This window comes from Dendrobium catenatum, unplaced genomic scaffold (genome assembly GCF_001605985.2).
Source record: "Dendrobium catenatum unplaced genomic scaffold, ASM160598v2 fragScaff_scaffold_156, whole genome shotgun sequence".
Classification (NCBI taxonomy): domain Eukaryota; kingdom Viridiplantae; phylum Streptophyta; class Magnoliopsida; order Asparagales; family Orchidaceae; genus Dendrobium; species Dendrobium catenatum.
Window position 1 is genome coordinate 4,777,961 of NW_021318618.1, and position 17,195 is coordinate 4,795,155.

Below are 17,195 nucleotides of genomic sequence, written 5' to 3' on the forward strand. Positions count from 1 at the left end.
TTTCTTGAATTCAAAAAATTTAGAAAATGTGTCAGATTTGAGTAAAAGAGGATATACCCAAGTAAACTTGGTATAATCATCTATAAAAGAAACATAATACCGAAAACCACAGTTATAAGATGTAGGAGAAGGACCCCAAACATCGAAATGTATAAGATGAAAGCTTTGCGTACACCGAGTTTGAGACCAAACAAATGGAAGTCGATGACTCTTGGCCATACGACAAGCATTACAAGAATTATTAACAGAACACAATATACCCAGATTTTGACTACCAAGATAGAATAACGTAGCATGAGACGGATGTCCCAAACGACGATGCCACAAATCTGGAATACGCTAAACCGAAATAAGAGCAAGATTATTGGAAGAAGACAGCATTCTCGGACGACCACAGAGAGGATACAATCCGTTAATACACGGACCCTGAAGAAGAGGTTGCTGGGTCATCTGATTCTTTATGACATAACCATTGGATGAAAAGGAAATTTCACAATTGTTATCAGATGTAAGACGATACACATATAACAAATTGAAAGAAAGATTGGGAACATGATTTAACTTGGATAATTGTAAGCTACATGTAGGAGTAGGAAGAAGCCCATTGCTAGTATGTTGAATCGAAAGCTGTTGTCCGTTGCCTAGCACGACTTGATTGTTTCCGAGATATGGTTTGGTTGTCTGGATAAAACTGGAATCAGTGGTTAAATGTGACGACGCACCACTGTCTAAGTACCATTCCGGAGACGTCGTTGTAGTATTTGTCGGAGTAAACAAAGCAGAATTCGGCGGATCAGAGGAATACTGCGGATCATGCATGTACCAACAACGGACTGCAGTATGCCCTTGTTTGCCACGGATTTGGCATATAGCATTTGTTCGCGGAGCTCTTCCACCACGAGATGCATTTGCAGATCTACTGCCATTTGAAGATCAGCCACGATTTGATCTACCGCGACCACGACCCCTGGATACAGCCAACGCAGTATCATTCCCAGAGATTTGCAGAGATTGCAAATCTTTTGTCACTTTATGAGATAGATTCAATTCCTCACTACACAATAAAGTGTACAAATCATCCAACGCCAGCGGTTGAAGATTGATTCTTATGGCTGTTTTAAAAGCCTGATATGAATTAGGCAAACCATTTAAAGTATGATGAATAATTTCTTCAGGATCAAGTGCAATCCCAGCGGCTGCGAGTGCATCCACCTTGTCTTTGATCTCTAACAGATACTGAGCCATTGATTGTTCTTTCATTGAACAATGTTGCAGTTCATTCTTGAGCTGCATAATTCTTGAACGTGTCGTCGATTGAAGACGACGACCAAGGGTTTGCCATATATCCGTGCAATGATCAAGATTCAAAACATAAGGCAAAAGCGTTGGAGTAATAACAGAATACAACGATGCGGCCAGATTCTGATCAATTAAGACCCAAGTGTTGTAATCAGAATTCTGCGTTATGACTCCGACAGCATTCTTGCTGTGTTTATCAGGACACACACAAGAACCATCCAAAAATCCTTCAAAACCATTCACCCGAAACAGTTTGATTACCTGAGACTTCCAGGTTGGATGATTATCGGCAGACAGAGGATTCGAATAATATTTTTGATATTAGACATAAAAAATTTAAGCTGAGATGGAATAACCGTATTTTCAAGAAATGTCCCAGCAACTGCAGCATTTGTAGACTGAGCTGTGGAAGAATCAGTCGTCGGATTCATGATTCCGAACAAGAGAGACGACGAAGATCTCAGAAGAAGCAGACGAAAAAGATCTTTAAAAAAAATTCTGAAGCGAAAGACAAAGAATCTCCCGCTCTGATACCATGAGAAGTTACAGAAAACAGATAAAGTGAAACTGAAAGTATAGAATGTGTTTCTTGTATTCAATCCTTCAATAGAGCACACAGTACATATTTATATCATTTCATTATAACTAATCACATGATTAGTTTATAATGCTGAGCTGTCAATGAGCTGTTAATGAGTTGTCTACAGATATGTCATATCTTTCTTGAGAATTGGATTCTTGTATTCCCATTTGGTGTTGGCCATAATGCAGTAGGTAAATTATTCAAATTTTGGTTACATATTTATGTTGGGGGTGGAATTAAACATCACAGATAAACAAACAAGAAAATAAAAGCAGTTAAAAGTAAATGACACCAGGATTTAACATGGAAAAATTCAAAGCAAGGAAAAAATCATGGAGCCACACCACACTAAGGAATCCACTTTGAAAATTGGGGGAATAAATATACATCTGTATTCTCTCTCACTCTCTCCTTGCTTCTCTTCTCACATGCACCGTTCTCATTCACAAAACAAAGGGAAAGACAAGTTATTAACATAAAGGGCGCAACCCTTAACAAAACGAGAAAGAAAACTGTCTAGTCCACCTCACAACGTTGTGGCACTCAAACCTCTATTCTCCATTGCTACGGTGCTCAAACCCGTAAAACTGTGGCACTACGCTGTGACGTCGAATCTAGAGTGTTGCAGTGCTTCCACTTTTCATCATTCCAGCGCTAGGGCGCTTGGGTACACAGCGTTAGGGCACTCGGGTACACAATGCTGGGAGCTTGGGTACACAATGGTGCACAGTGCTGGGGAGCTCGGGTGCATAGCGCCATGGCGTTGTACGAAAAAAAGCGAATTTTTTCGGGAATCCCCACACCCCCAACGAGCATGACAAATTTTGAGGTCCGAGACAACAATACAATCCGATTGATCAATACAATCCGATTGATCAATACAATCATATTTTACATAGACTAACAATTTAAGGTTTAAGAAGATTTGAGTTGCATGATATTCATATCTAATGCACATATTCCTTTGGGAAACACGATTTTGATTGGAAGAATTTTTCTTTTATATGAAATTATAGGATAAGTTTTGGTGTTATCAACAGTCTGAGTATTTAAGCTTGCCTTTGCCTTTGAATCCTGTTGTTAAAATTTGAGTTGAATTTCATTATTGTTGACATTTAGGCAAGTGATCCAGTTAGGTATCTTTTCCCAAAACTGGCATTTCCAGCCTCCAACTTTTTTTCCATTTAAATGTTGATCTGGCTTGTTTTTGTTGTAGGCTAGTTTTTTTGGACGTAAGCATTTGAAAATGACTGAAATCAGTCTTTTAGGTGAATTTCATGGAAAAAATTTCTAGTGATTTTTTGTCTTTTGCTTGAACTCCATTACTGTGAATTTAGTTGGTGTTTGTTTGTAATGGAATGAACTGAAAGCGGTGTTGTTTTGACATGCTTGATGATCTTACAGCCTATTACTATTGTATGCTATCCATCAAGGTACAATTATGTACAAATGGTGTATATCTAAACATTCGTTGCTTCCTCATAATTAGGAACTTCTTTTATTTAAATTGCATGAATATTGTACTAGAGCCATAGATATGTTTTAATAGTAGTATTTAAAATACCTGTAACTTTATTGAGTTTTAACTAATTATGCTCTGATGCATTCAATTTTTCATGCTCATGTTTTTTTTTTTAATGTTTTTTTTTTTTAACTAAATGATGGAAGGCAACCGATGATCATGTGTGATTTAGGTACTTTTTGGCATGTTTTTCCTTTGGTGTGCTAGCCTCTTCGGGTGCTTTGTGTTTAGGCTGACTTGGGTTTGGTGGGGGCGGTTGAGCTGCTGAGTTCCTGGCTTGGTTGTTTGGTTCCTGCTTCTGCTCATTGGCTTTCCCGATTACCTTGGCCTTGGCTATTTGGTTCTAGCTGATGCTCCCTGGCTTTGGCTCTTCAATTCCTTTTCTGTCCCTTGGTTTTCCCTATTATCTGGCTGTTTGGGTGGGCTTTTCCCGTGCTTTTAATGCTGCCTTTTTCTTCCCCTTTTTCGTTGGTTGTGGGGGGCGGCTGTGGCTGGCTGTTGGCCTCCTTTTCTTTCATATTTATAGTGGAGTTTTGGGCTGTTGTGAGCAATTTTTTGGAAGAGAAAAAAAGTCTAAAATCTGGGGGTTTTTGATGGGGATATCAGAGCATGGAAGGTTTATCAGAGGCGTGGCCACCGATTTATGGTCACGATCGAGTCATTGTATTTTTTATTCATTTATGCTGTCATGTTATTTTCTTATTTATGTATTTTATTATTTTTCAGTGTCGTGTATTTGTTTTATGAGATTTCCAGTTGTACTCTTTTAGTGAGGGATGTTGTATGTAAGCCCCGAGGGCATTTTCGTCTTTTATTTCTTGAGTCTCGTGTACTAGGCTATTTATCGCCCTTGTTTTATTTTTTTGGGTAATAAATGATTGAATGAAAAATTTCTTCCTTACACGAGTTCTTGTGATGGCTTGAGAGTTTGGTTGGAGAGAAATTTCTAGGAGAGGGAGATCGTATCACCCACCGACCTTGGAGACGATCGGGTTCGTGGTTTTCTTCCTTATCTTTCTTCCCTTCTCTTTCCACCAGCACTACCGGACATCATTACATCAACTTCATCTCCAATCCCAAGCCATCGTATCCTTCTAAACAAGCTCCACAAATTTTCCCCTCATAAGCCGCCAGCCACCTTGCCCAAAATCCCTTCCAAACCACCGGCCCTAGCTCCCAACCCGCCGGCCTCTCCCACTCCCCTTCTCCCTTGAATTGCGTTGAGGATTAATTTATGATAATTTTGAAATTCAAATCATTTGAATTTGAATTCAGAATCTTTTCGAAAGTATTAACTTTAGATCTATTTTGAATTTTAAATTCATTTGGATTTAAAATAAAACTTTCCTAATTCGAAAACCTAAATTAAGAAGCCTTAATTAATTTCACTAATTGCTCCCACCCTCATGCATTCCGACCCCCCCCCCCCCCAAATCCCATTAATTTCTATTTATTTCTTTCCTAAAACCAAAGTCTTTGCTTATTGGAAATAATTTCAAATTCCTCTCATCCCTCCTTGGTCAAACCTCATAACCTCACACCTCCTTATTTCTTTTCAAAATCTGAATTTGATATTTGGAAAGTTAAATCCCTAATTTCTCACCTTGCCGCCGCCCTCCTCCCTCTCCTTTCCTTTGGAATTATTTCAAATTCCAATTCCCCTCCTCTCCAAAATCTGAAATTATTTCAGGTTTTATTCTTTCTCCCTCTCAAGTCTAAAGTAAAACCCTTGGAAGCTCTCCTCCATTGGCCGCCCCCCTCCCGACTTTAGTTGGAGAGAAACTTCTTTCTCTCCAACAATATTCAAGAGCGCTAGCAACCTTTGGAAGACGAGGTCATCTAGCGTCGATGAATGGCGGATCCAGAAACTGAATACGGCCTCTCCTACGACCAGCACGGGTTTGTGTGCATCTTACATTCAACCTTCTTCGACGTCAACCCAAGGATCGACCATTCCGTGGAAGATTACATCGAGCGCATCCTAGATATTTTGGTGGAGGCCATTGAAGAACAACTAGAGATCGTTGAGTGAAGGATCGCCGCCAATCCTTGACGAAGGTTCTCTACCCCGCCTCCTCTAGTATTTCTTTAGCCTTACTTTGCTTGTGAATTGATTGTAGTCACGACGGACGCTTCTACCTGCTTCTGCTAAGCTTAGTAAACGTAGAGTTTTGAGTGTACTTCTTTTTCTACTAATTCTCATTGTTAGGCTAGGGATTTTTATTGAAACTACTACTCTGGCATGCGTTGTTTACTAATTTATTTTGAAAGTTTCAAATCTCTGGTTATGTGACTTAGCCTAAGCGGGCGTGACCCCATTTTCGTTTTAATTTGTTGTTTTAATTGCTATTAGCTTCTTCATTATTTTCCTATTCCAAATTTGTGCAAATTCTTAACAAAACTCATTGCATTCATACGTAGTTCTACATCATCTTCTTCTCTAGCTTGAGAGCTACTTATTCCCTACTTGTTTCTTCTTCCAAGTCTCCTAACCCTTTCTTCTCTCCACAAAGTTTCCATCCCATTGTATCATTCTAAAAGTGAGAGTGGTGTTGGTTGGTTGGTTTTTGTTGGTATTTGCCGGAGGAGTTGTGGCGGACGTTGGATCAAAGTTGTTATGGTGGACCACTGGTTTGCATGTCCTTGAGCATTCTATTTACCTAATTTATCGTTACGTGTGAGGTGACCACTAGTTGGTTGTTCTAAGGGTATTTTCTTTTAGTTTTCTTTCTTCTAAAAAAATCATTTCAGTTTGTTTCATGTTTATGTGATTTTGCTTTCTAAGATTTGGATTGAGTCGTATCCTACTTTCTTTTGTGTTCTTCATCAGGCTTAAACCTTTCTAGTTCCCATCATGCTCCTTTTGATATGTTGGAAATAAAGCAACTTATGCATTTCTAGAAGTGTTTGCATATATTTTAATACATTTAATCCGTGCTACACATTACACATAATCTTTGTTTCTTTTAAAACGATTTAATTTTCATTTGAAGGATTAATTTCAAGGACCTTGCTTGAAAGCTCTTGGAAATTCAAAGCCAATGTGGCTGAATATTGTTTCATACTTAGAACAATTAGGAACAGGAGCGCTTATCCTACGAAAAAAAAAAAAAGTTTATTAAGACAGAATCCACTGAAACTGTATGTCATAATATATCTGCAGATGAGGGAGATGGGACTGCCGTAAGACGGCGAGGACGGCCGAGGAAAGTAAGGAACATGGAGGGAAAGAAACTCTTTCATGGTGAGGGTTCCAGTGGAGAAGATTCTATCAGCATTACAGAGCAGAATAGTCAGGACGATGACGATGAAGAAGAGCAGCAGCCCCTTATTCATTCCATCAAGACTTCTGCGTCTAAGCTCAAGGCTTTAAAAATTACTCAGCAGCAGCAGGAAGCAAGAGGTCAGACCGGTACTTCTTCAGCCACAGGTAACTAAGGCTTGGTTTGGAACGGTTTTTTTTGCTTATTCTTAAAGCAGCTTTTTAGTATAAAAATTAAAATTTTTTGTACCAAAAAGTTGCTTTAGAAAACAGTAAGAAAGCCGTCTCAAATGAACTCTAAGATTTCGTTTGGGATGATTTTCTTATTGTTTCTTAAAGCAACTTTTTAGTATAATATTTTTTTACTAAAAAGTTGCTTTAAAAAGTAGTAAGAAAGCCGTCCCAAATGAAGCCTAAACTTCTTTCATGAAAGATTTGCCATATTTGCTTTTAAGTAACACGCGATTCTTTTTGCCTATTGAAGAAGTATTTCCTTGCGATTTTCAGGGAGGAATAGTTAGTCTTTTCTTGGGAAAGGAAACTGAAGCATGAGAGTCCTGAAAGCTGATTTGAATTATTAGAAAAAAAATATTAGTGTTTAATGATGCAAGTGTTTTTAGTGTTTTTAATTTACTTGAACGCAATCCCTTGGATTAAATGCTCTATTATGTTCAGTGATCGGGAACAAGTCTCTTTTGGCTTTGCAATCATTTGTGTTTGACTTGTTTTTTGATGATTTTGTTTAAATGAGTTAAAAAAAGTTAAAAATTGAGACAAATATGAACAGTAATTAACTTTATTATATTTAGGGTTTTTTTTTTGGAATAATATTTTTACTGCTTCCAAAAATAATTTTTTAGTACAATAATTTCTTTAACTAAAAAGTTATGTACTAAAAATCGCTTTAAAAAATAATAAGAAAGTTCTCTCAATGAAGGTTTCGTTTGGGACAGCTTTTTATTGTTTTTTAAAACGGAGTTTTAGTACAAAAATAAAAAAATTTTTACTAAAACTTCGTTTTAAAAAGCAATAAAAAAGTCGTCCCAAACGAACTCGAAATCTTAGGCATTTAGGATGATTTTTTTAAAGCAAATTTTTTGTATCAAAATTTATGAGTTAGAAATTTTTGTATTAAAAAGTAATGAAAAAGCTGTTGAAATGAAGCTTTTGTCTGATCTGAGATTGATACATTTGTTATTGTAAAGATTTTTTTTTTTTTAGCTGAACTTTACTTTTTCATCTATTATTTAAAATAAATTAAGACATGAGAAAGTTAAGTAAAACTAATGAGTATATGATTTGTAGATTTTAGCACGCTTGAGCGAAGAAGTGAATTGAATATTAGATTATATCATTATTATTATTTTTTTTAATTTGTGAATGTGTAATGGTCTCTCCTTCATCTCCTCTCTCATATTTTGTTCTTGTAAATCATCTCCTCTCTCCTATTTTATTCTAGTAAACCTTAATGATATGAAATATGATCAAGAATTTCTTTATGATTAGAAGCACTGTGCATATGCTACATGACCTTGAAATGTAAATTCATGGGTAGGGCTTAAGGGTATAAATGAGTCCAATTGAGCTCAAGTCACTTCTTAATCGAGTTTGAACTCTAGCGTGAGCTTAATACTACAAGTTCGAGTCAACTCATGATCATACTCATTTATAACAAAAGAGAGAAAATAAATATGTTTTAACCAATTATTATAGTAAAATTATAAAAAAGAATTTAGAAGAAAAATAATATAAATCAACTAACATAAAAATGTGAGATAATTTTTTAAAATTTTGAATAATTTTATGCTTGAACTACTAAATATTAATGTATTTTAAGTGTAATTAATAACAATATTTTAAGTCAAGTTAAGGTTGAGTGAAGTTCAACTCATTAGCTCGAGTTAGACTAACGAGGCATCTATCAAGTCGAGTTCGAGATGACTCACGAATTGACTTGACTCACTTATCAGTGCATATTAAATCCAGCGAAAAAATGATCTGACGTGAATATAATCAATCAATCAGAGTCCACTAAAAGTCAAATCCATTTAGTACGCAACTTATCTTAATTTGTCAGTTGGGAGCTTTGACTATTAATAAAATATATTTGGTTCGAGTCTTGCAATATATAATATGTTTAAGAATTTTATCTTAATTGGTCTAAATATTATTAAAAAAATTATCGGATTCGGATATAATATCTCACCCGATAGGCCGACAGTATTTCAGATGATGGTCCGATAAGGTAAATCAGCTATATATAAAATTATAAATAGCTCTGGTGATCATCGTTTGCCGCTTCAGAGTCAGAATTCAAATTCGTGCTTTCGTAAGTGTGGATTCTCAGGCGCTATGGGATCCCTAGAATCTGCCGGCGAAAGTTCAGGGTTTACGAAGATCGAGATTGCAGCGGAGAGCCTTCGCAGATCTGATATCTTCCATGTTGTGAAGGAGGTGCTAGGGTTCATCCTCTATATGCACGAGCAGATACCCAGGTAATCGGACGGTCCTTTCTTCTCTCCCCGATAACTTAAACACCTGATCCTCATCTTCGTCCATCTCTGCTATAATGTTGTCAAAGTTTCACTTCTGATTCTGTATTGGTCGTGATTGCTAAGAACTATTCCTTGATTCCTTCAGTTTGGTGAATGTTTATTCTATTGCTATAGTTCGCTGAATAAAAGCATATGGCTATGACTGTGTTTTTAGGTGTGTTTACTGAATTGAGTTTCCATTCTTTTCATATTTTCCATCTCTTTTGCATTGTTAATAGGGATGAACTTACTTTTATCTTTACATTTTGGGCTTTATCTCAATATGGAGCTTTGAGGGGCTGTTTGGTAGCACCCATGATTTGGTTTAAGTAGGATTTCGTAAATCCACTAAATCCAGATTTTGAAAATCTTGAGGGGCCTAAATCCTGAAAATTGTTTGGTAATATTCATGGTAAATCCCATTAAATCTCGTGTGACTATTTGGTTGTAGAATAGATTTAACGAGCGGTCTCTTACTCTCAAGCCAACTTACTCTCAAGCCAACGGATTTCATAAATCTGACAAAAAACAGGATTTCGGAAATCTGAGATTTAGCACGAAAAGGTGAAGTTTTCCATCTAGGAAGGTTTTCATTTGGCGTGAGATTTGGTTTTGAAAACCTGTACAAGTGATTAAACTAACAGGCAAAGCTAAAAGAACAAGAGAAAAGCTAAGAAATCATTGTGTAATTCCATGTCCTGAGTACAAAGCTAATGGACTATTAATAACCAAAGGAAACTAGACAGCAAGCCTAAACTGGTTACACGTGTACAAGGATAACTGGTGAGAGTCATGGCTGTCCTTTCTTGGCTTTAGAATCATCCAGGTATTGATCCTTAATAGGTTTTGCATTTTAGGCAGTTTGGCTGGATTTTGCTCAAATCCAATTCAAATGCGGCCTAAATCATGGTACCAAACAGCCCCTTAGTTTTTACTCATTTGTTTTTTATCAAAACTTGTAGTTGTAGGAACGGTGGGATTAGACTCATGCATGAGCGGCCAAATAAATTATATAAGAAAAAAAATGATATGAGTTGACAAACAAATTCTAACATGTTATTTAATGTACTAATCAGGAATCTTATATAATGGTATAGAGCCTTCAGTACTAGATTGTATGTGATTTAGTTCTCCTTAGCATGTATGTAACATATTCGGGAACTCCATTTGCTGGGAAAGACTTGCAGTGCTTAGCTGTTTATATCTCAGAAGCATTTGTGCACATGATATGCTCAAAGGAAACGCATCAATGGCTCTTCAAGAGCTTTTACTGGATTGGGGTGGAGGTATCTACCTTGTGATTCGTTCTGAATCCCCGTAAATGAAAATTAAAATGGTTAATTATGAGATAAGAGATTCTTCAGACAATCATAGCCATGCTTCTTTGAGCCATGGAATTGGAAGTACGCTCAATGGTCAAGAGGCCCTGCTTGACTTAAGGACTTTCCCTATGCGACCATAGTCTTGTTTAAGAGAAAGTGGGTAGAATTCACTAAGGATAGATTAAATTTTTTAGAGCTACTGTCACTGGCATTTCTTCAATGACTTCAATCTTACTCTAATTGAATAAATCAAGACCAACAAGGATTTGTTATGTTCCTTTGAAGCTACAAAGCTGATTGGTTTCCTTACAATTGCACATCTTTTGATTTTTGATACACTTTGTATATATATATATATATATATATATATTAATTTAGAATCCCATCTTTGCTTTAGCTTCCTCTCTTAGTGCTGCATTTAGTGGTGAACCCTTTAATGGACTTGTGTCAGGATATCTTCACCACATGATTGAGAGCCATCTTGGTGATTTTTGATCATTTGCTAATGATCCTTTTTTGAATACCTCATATATGAGGAAGATTTTCATGGATTCATGGTTTGGGCAGAATCTCTGTAAAGCATTGCTACTTAGAATATGGGTCGGCCCTTCTGTAGACATGGGTCGGCCCTTCGCAAGGGGTCGACTGGACCGGTCCAACAGGGACCGGTCTAATAGCATGCAATGATGTCACATGGGAGTCAACCTCAAAGTCCTAGTAGGAGCAAATAATAGAGTTCGACAAGGAAGCATAAATGACATAACTGACTAAGGTTGGTTACGTAGGTGCAGTAGAATGGTCGATGAAACCTATTTTGGAGCATATGATGAAAAGCAAGTGAAGAGGCTTCTTAGCCGGCAATGAAGTTGCATGAAAAATACGTGACAACACTATAAGAGCAAGCGCTGAAGCCAGCTAAAGAGGGAGTGACATGGTCCTCATCCACTTAGAATATTCATGAGAGCAGAACCATTAAGTGAAACCCACGACGTATTGTTATTATTCTTTTTTAGCTTCTAAAGCTTAAGCTTGGAAGCTAGTGGTTGACTCATCTAAGTGATTTGTCAGGAATTCAACATTTTTCTAGTTAAGCTTCGACCTGATTGCTTTTGTTTACATTTTAGAATGGAGTCCTGACTCATGCTTTGTTTTTTTTTTTTTTCCTCCGTAATTTCTTTTGAATATTTCTTCATAAGATGGTTAATTTTATCCAGCTCAAACCTTTAGATAAATTTATACGAGATGTTTTTGCTATCATCAAAAGGCTAATGGTATTATTGATGCCATTCTTTCAGCGTTTTGCAGAATCTTGAACACGAATTTGATGGCTTGAAGGAAGATTATAAACATTTGGTATGCTCCTCAGTCAATATAATCCTGCCTTGTGGGCTACAAAATCTAACTTTTTTTTTTTAATCTTTTTTCGGTGTTTATAGGATGTGTCATACAGTGCTCAATTAGAGAGGAAGGAGAGGAAGGTTTCTAGAAAGACTAATATGAGAAAAATTGAAGTGAAATCAGCCATAAAAAGGCTGGAAAAGTTGATTAATAGCATATCTACTTTATCTTCTGCTCTTCAAGAAGCAATTGAAGGAATTCCTGGTTTTGATGGCGTTACGTTCCTTCTTGGAGGAAGCCTTGCACGCCCCCAACATGTTTACGAGATTTTCTTTTCTCATTTCAAGATTATTTCTGACAGTGCGAATCACAACGCTAAAAGTAAAGTAGCAGAAATTCTTTTAAGAAAGGTTCTCTCATTCATATTCATTTTTAAGTCGTGAGAAATTATTGGGTGCGGACATTGTATTATAGCTTATAGTTTTTTACTTGTTTTGACCTAAAAAAATCGTTGTACGATCATTCGCATTATTGGTATGATGTGCTACCTACATTGTCTGCATCTAATAATTTCTCCTAACTTGGAGCTTATTTTTATATTGATGACTTGTTTTTCCTTAACAGGCTGTTCGAGCATTGCTTTCCAATGGTGCAGGAAGTTCTTCTTTCTCAGGTTTTTTTTTTGTGCTAAAATTAGTCATGGTTTCCTACAAAAGTGTAACTGAAGCTGGGGACTTTTTATTGTCTGCAGACATCGGACGGAGAGAACCGTCCGTTTTTTTTTTCTACAGTAAAAGCGCAGTTACAGCACAGCTGCTACAGTAACTGTATTTTGACTGCGCCTTTGCTGTAGACAGAGAGAAAAACTAGATGGTTCTCTCCGTCCGGTGTTTGCACAGAATAATCTCTCGAAGCTGGGCGCTAAACTAAGTTGTTTGTTAGGTCCAACTAAGCTGTTTCTGATGATTAAATCTCCCTGTTCCTTCAAATCGCCATTGCATTTCTTGCCCAAGCGTGATTTCAGATTCAACAGAAAGGTATCAGGTTTCAACATTGATACACAATGTTTGTTGTGACACTAGAAATGTTTCATGCTTATGTATTTGCTCTGTGCTTTAAATTTTTTACAGGTGCTGCCAATCAAGTTGCATATTAAGTATAAGTTTGGAGATCAAAACGTGAATAATTTGCATTGCAACCCAGACCAAACTAATCCCAGTAAATCAACTGATACGGCTGTGAGTGATATGATATGGTAATTTGTTATTCGAATGACACTTTTATTTATTTTTTTATTAAATTCTGATAACAGTGTTAGGGGTGTAAACGAGTCGAGTTTAGGTCTTTAACGAGCTCGGCTCGTCAGTTGGAAAGCGAGCTTGAGTCGAGCTCGACAGGCGAGCTCATGCTTGAGTCGAGCTCGACAGGAGAGCTCGAGTTCAAGCTTGTCTCACTGTAAATGAGCTCATGCCCGCTCGCTAGCTATGGGTGGAAATTTTAAAATGTAGTGGGAATTTTTAACTTAATCAAAATTTAGAAAAAAATTGAAATATTTAACATTTAAATAAAAATTAGGTAGTTTTATTAAATTTTTAATATTTAAATTTAATAAATAAATAAATTATTTTAAAAATATTAATTTTTATTCGAGCCGCCTCGCAAGCTCACGAGTCGAGCCGGCTGAAGCTTGAACTTGAGCTCGTTTATTAAATGAGCTTGAAGTCGAGCTCGACCTTGACTTGTGAGCTCAATAAACTCGGCTTGCGAGCCCATAAACGAGTCGTGCTCTAGCCACTTACACCCCTACACAGTGTAGATGAATTGCCATTCAAAAGAAAATAAAACTTTCCTTTCCGAATGGCAACTTTTTTTATAGAAAATGCATCCTGTGTAGGGGTGTTGATGGGTTGGCTTTGGCTCCGACCCAAAATTTAGTCTATCCAAATCCAAATCCGAAATTAACCTGCTAGTGACCTGAATCCAACCTATAAAAGGATTGAAAACCCAATCCTAATGTTAACCTATAGTCAAAATCTTCGGATCGAAGTAACGGATCGGGTCATTATTGACACTCCTAACCTTTAGCACTTTCGCTTTATACTTAAGCTTGTTTGAAACTGCTAAAGAAGTTCTTTTGTTATGATAGATGATCTCACACATATAGTTTCTTATTATTGTAGGTATCAGTGCAGGCATATTGTCAGAGGACTTGCTGTCAAGTCTCAAGAAACTGAATTTTGAGTGCTCCCCGTTTGTATGTAGCTCAAGTCTTCATTTTGACTTTATTTGAGATGATTTTTTTTATTGCATTTTTAACAGCTTTTACGTACAATTGATAAAAAAATTACTTTAAAAAATAGCAAGCAAAACATTTCTGAAATCTGCACTAAGCTTTTTACTTGCTCTTTCTTAAAAGGTTTCTGTTGTCGTCTCTAACGAGAACTTTTATTTGGTCCGGTGAACGTACGTAGAGCTATGTTCGGCCGGCACTAAGATCGCAGACACAAAACGAGAAATACCGAGCAAATATAGAGCAATACCAATAATAACGAGAAATATCATTATGTGAAGACAAAATACCGAGTAATACCGAGCAATACCGAATAATACCAAAAAATACTGAATTTTTTCTAGAAAAACTTGATATTTTTTTATAATACTCGATTTGGTCCATTCTAACTTAGGTCGATACTATTTTAGGTCGAGATAGATTTATTAAAAATGATATTTCTTTATTAGATTTAAATGAGAATTTAACTTTTAACAAAACATAATGACGAAAAAGGATTCATGTAATTGATCCCATATTGTTGTTGATTCGGTATATTTTTTTGAAAACAATTATTTGTTTATAAAAATGGTTAATATTTTATGTGAAATATATATAATGTAATTGCACGTGTGATGTATATGCGTGATTGTTATAATATATCTTTTTAATTTTATGCTGAAATGAGAGTGCATATAATATCTATACCATTTATATAAGACAAAGAAATCTTGAAAAACTCCCCATAACGGGAACTTTTATTTGGTCTGGTGAACGTACGTAGAGCTACGTTCGGCTGGCACTAAGATCGCAGGCACAAAACGAGAAATACCGAGCAAATACCAAGCAATACCAACAATAACGAGAAATACCATTATGTGAAGACAAAATACCGAGCAATACCGATTAATCCCAAAAAATATTGAGTTTTTTCTAGAAAAATTCAGTATTTTTTGAGATTACTCGGTATTGGTATTCACAGAGTGGTATTCCTCGTTATTATCAAACAATACCGACCAAATACTGAGCAAAAACCGAGTAACAATCCTCTGACCTAACGTAGAGCTACGTCCGGTCAGAGGACGTAATAAAAGTTTCCATAACGGAGAAATTATTATGCGCAAACGCCGGACGTAACTTACGTCCAGATGTTCAAATATGACGATGACAGAATAAGAAAAAAGCATAGATGTGGAAATATGACTTCCAAACAATAGAATAAAAATTGATTATTATAAAATTTAAATAATTAGAATTATTTTGAAATAAATATTATAATGAGAGTGCATTTAATATCCATACCATTTATATAAGACAAAAAAGAAATATTGAAAAACTCCCCATAACGGGAACTTTTATTTGGTCCGGTGAACATATGTAGAGCTACATTCGGCTGGCACTAAGATCGTAGGCACAAAACGATAAATACCAAGCAAATACTGAGCAATACAACGTTTCGTATGTGATGTGTGTGTGAATTTGCCTTAATTGGCCTAAATGTTTCAAAAATAATAATTCTATATATATATATATATATATATATATATAAGAAACTAAATGAACAAATAAGAATTCTCTAATAAAATCCCTACACAAATTAACATTCTGTCCTATCAATTTTTGAGGGAATTTGCTCAGTTATGCCATTAAATTTGTATGAGATTACAACATTTTTAAATAATAGGCATGTGATTAGATTATTGAAATCCTAACAATCAAAATAAAAATAGATCTTTCAAACCTTAAAAATAAGAGAGAGAGAGAGAGAGAGAGAGTGAACAAGGCACATTGAATTTCTCCTCTCCATAGCTTATTAGACAAGATTAATTGTGAAGAAAACTAGCCGCCTAATAACCTCTTGCTTATGCATATTATAATTATATACCATCTATAACTACTGTTAATGACGATTAAGAAACTGTACATAAACTGACCTTGTGGCAGGGAACCATTTGAACTTCCATCCTCTCATTGGATTTGAATCACAGATTGAGGGATTGATTGATCCGTTTTCGATAGCAAATTGTACAGCCTTACAAAGTCCTCCAATGTAAGCTCTTGCGGTCTGGCCTGTGCACAGTACACATGCTCAAAGATAATGTTGTAAGGAGAAAAATATACTGAATAAGGGGCTGATGGGCAACAATTAGGAACAACTCAATTGGGATTTAGTAAATTTTAGGGGAATTAAAATTTGAGAAATTTTTATATGGCAACTGTTGAATCTTGCAACAATTTGATAAACTATTTGACTATTTCATTCAACAATTTAGTTTTGTTGAAAAAATAATAAATCTTGCAACTGTTGAATCTTGCAACTGTTGAATCTTGCAACAATTTGATAAACTATTTGACTATTTCATTCAACAATTTAGTTTTGTTGAAAAAATAATAAATCTAGCAACTGTTGAATCTTGCAACAATTTGATAAACTATTAACAATTTGATAAACTATTTTTATGGCAACTGTTGAATCTTGCAACAATTTGATAAACTATTAACAATTTGATAAACTATTTGACTATTTCATTCAAAAAAATTAGTTTTGTTGAAAAAATAATAAATCTAGTAGATTCCATGAATGGTAAGATTTAACATATCATGAATTTTAAGGCTTCGTTTGGAACGATTTTTTATACTTTTAAAGCAGCTTTTAATTTTTTACTAAAAAGTTGCTTTAAGAAGCAATAAGAAAGCCGTCTCAAACGAAGCCTAAGTCAACAATGAGACTAAAATCAATTTAATGAAATAGTAGGGGCCTTCATATTTATTTGGGACAACTTTCTCATCAATTTACTTTTTAGACTATACAGTTTTATTTGACTATTGTTTTCTTCTACTTCCCATAAACTTATGTGAGGGGTGGGTTTACTATCCTTTACAATCCGATCTACTAATGTATGATAATTATAAAAAAGCTATAGTCTAACATAAAAATTTGTATATATTTATAACACCCACAATAACTTAATAAAATGATTTTCCCCATAACAATTTACAAACATTTTACAAAAAACTGCAATCTCTCCAGGCATATCTTTAAAGCCTATTTTAGTTTGCTGCAGT

General features: G+C 35.6%; 3 protein-coding genes across 11 annotated transcripts in view; 2 read left to right on the top strand and 1 right to left on the bottom strand.

Moving 5' to 3' along the window:
* The window catches only part of LOC110113403 (sister-chromatid cohesion protein 3), a 32,337-nt gene extending 24,940 nt beyond the window's left edge, over nt 1-7,397 (top strand). For all 5 annotated transcript variants that reach the window (XM_020845974.2, XM_020845975.2, XM_028692110.1 and 2 more), the window contains 2 exons: nt 6,568-6,834; nt 7,174-7,397. In XM_020845974.2, the coding sequence (XP_020701633.2) occupies nt 6,568-6,834; nt 7,174-7,187 (281 nt within the window). In that variant the 3' untranslated portion in view covers nt 7,188-7,397. The remainder of the gene's footprint in view (nt 1-6,567; nt 6,835-7,173) is intronic.
* Nucleotides 7,398-8,910: 1,513 nt separating this feature from the next.
* LOC110113443 lies at nt 8,911-14,240 on the top strand. The gene is made up of 7 exons (XM_020846037.2): nt 8,911-9,161; nt 11,818-11,875; nt 11,959-12,270; nt 12,485-12,533; nt 12,803-12,897; nt 12,991-13,115; nt 14,041-14,240. The coding sequence occupies exons 1-7, from the start codon at nt 9,019-9,021 to the stop codon at nt 14,099-14,101; spliced, it is 843 nt and encodes a 280-aa protein (XP_020701696.1). The 5' UTR covers nt 8,911-9,018; the 3' UTR covers nt 14,102-14,240.
* A 1,506-nt stretch (nt 14,241-15,746) lies between these two features.
* LOC110113408 (ribosomal RNA small subunit methyltransferase, chloroplastic) overlaps nt 15,747-17,195 on the bottom strand; it is a 38,648-nt gene continuing 37,199 nt past the window's right edge. For 4 of the 5 annotated variants that reach the window (XM_020845984.2, XM_020845985.2, XM_028692125.1 and 1 more), the window contains one exon: nt 15,747-16,199. In XM_020845984.2, the coding sequence (XP_020701643.1) occupies nt 16,098-16,199 (102 nt within the window). In that variant the 3' untranslated portion in view covers nt 15,747-16,097. The remainder of the gene's footprint in view (nt 16,200-17,195) is intronic. The other variant, XR_003699674.1, reaches the window with a different exon arrangement.

Bases quoted from the DNA above. Each gene is read 5' to 3' on its own strand.
- LOC110113443 (XM_020846037.2), top strand. From the start codon at position 9,019: ATGGGATCCCTAGAATCTGCCGGCGAAAGTTCAGGGTTTACGAAGATC. The intron at 11,876-11,958 runs GTATGCTCCTCA...CGGTGTTTATAG, and splicing joins AGGAAGATTATAAACATTTG to GATGTGTCATACAGTGCTCA. The intron at 12,271-12,484 runs GTTCTCTCATTC...TTTCCTTAACAG, and splicing joins CAGAAATTCTTTTAAGAAAG to GCTGTTCGAGCATTGCTTTC.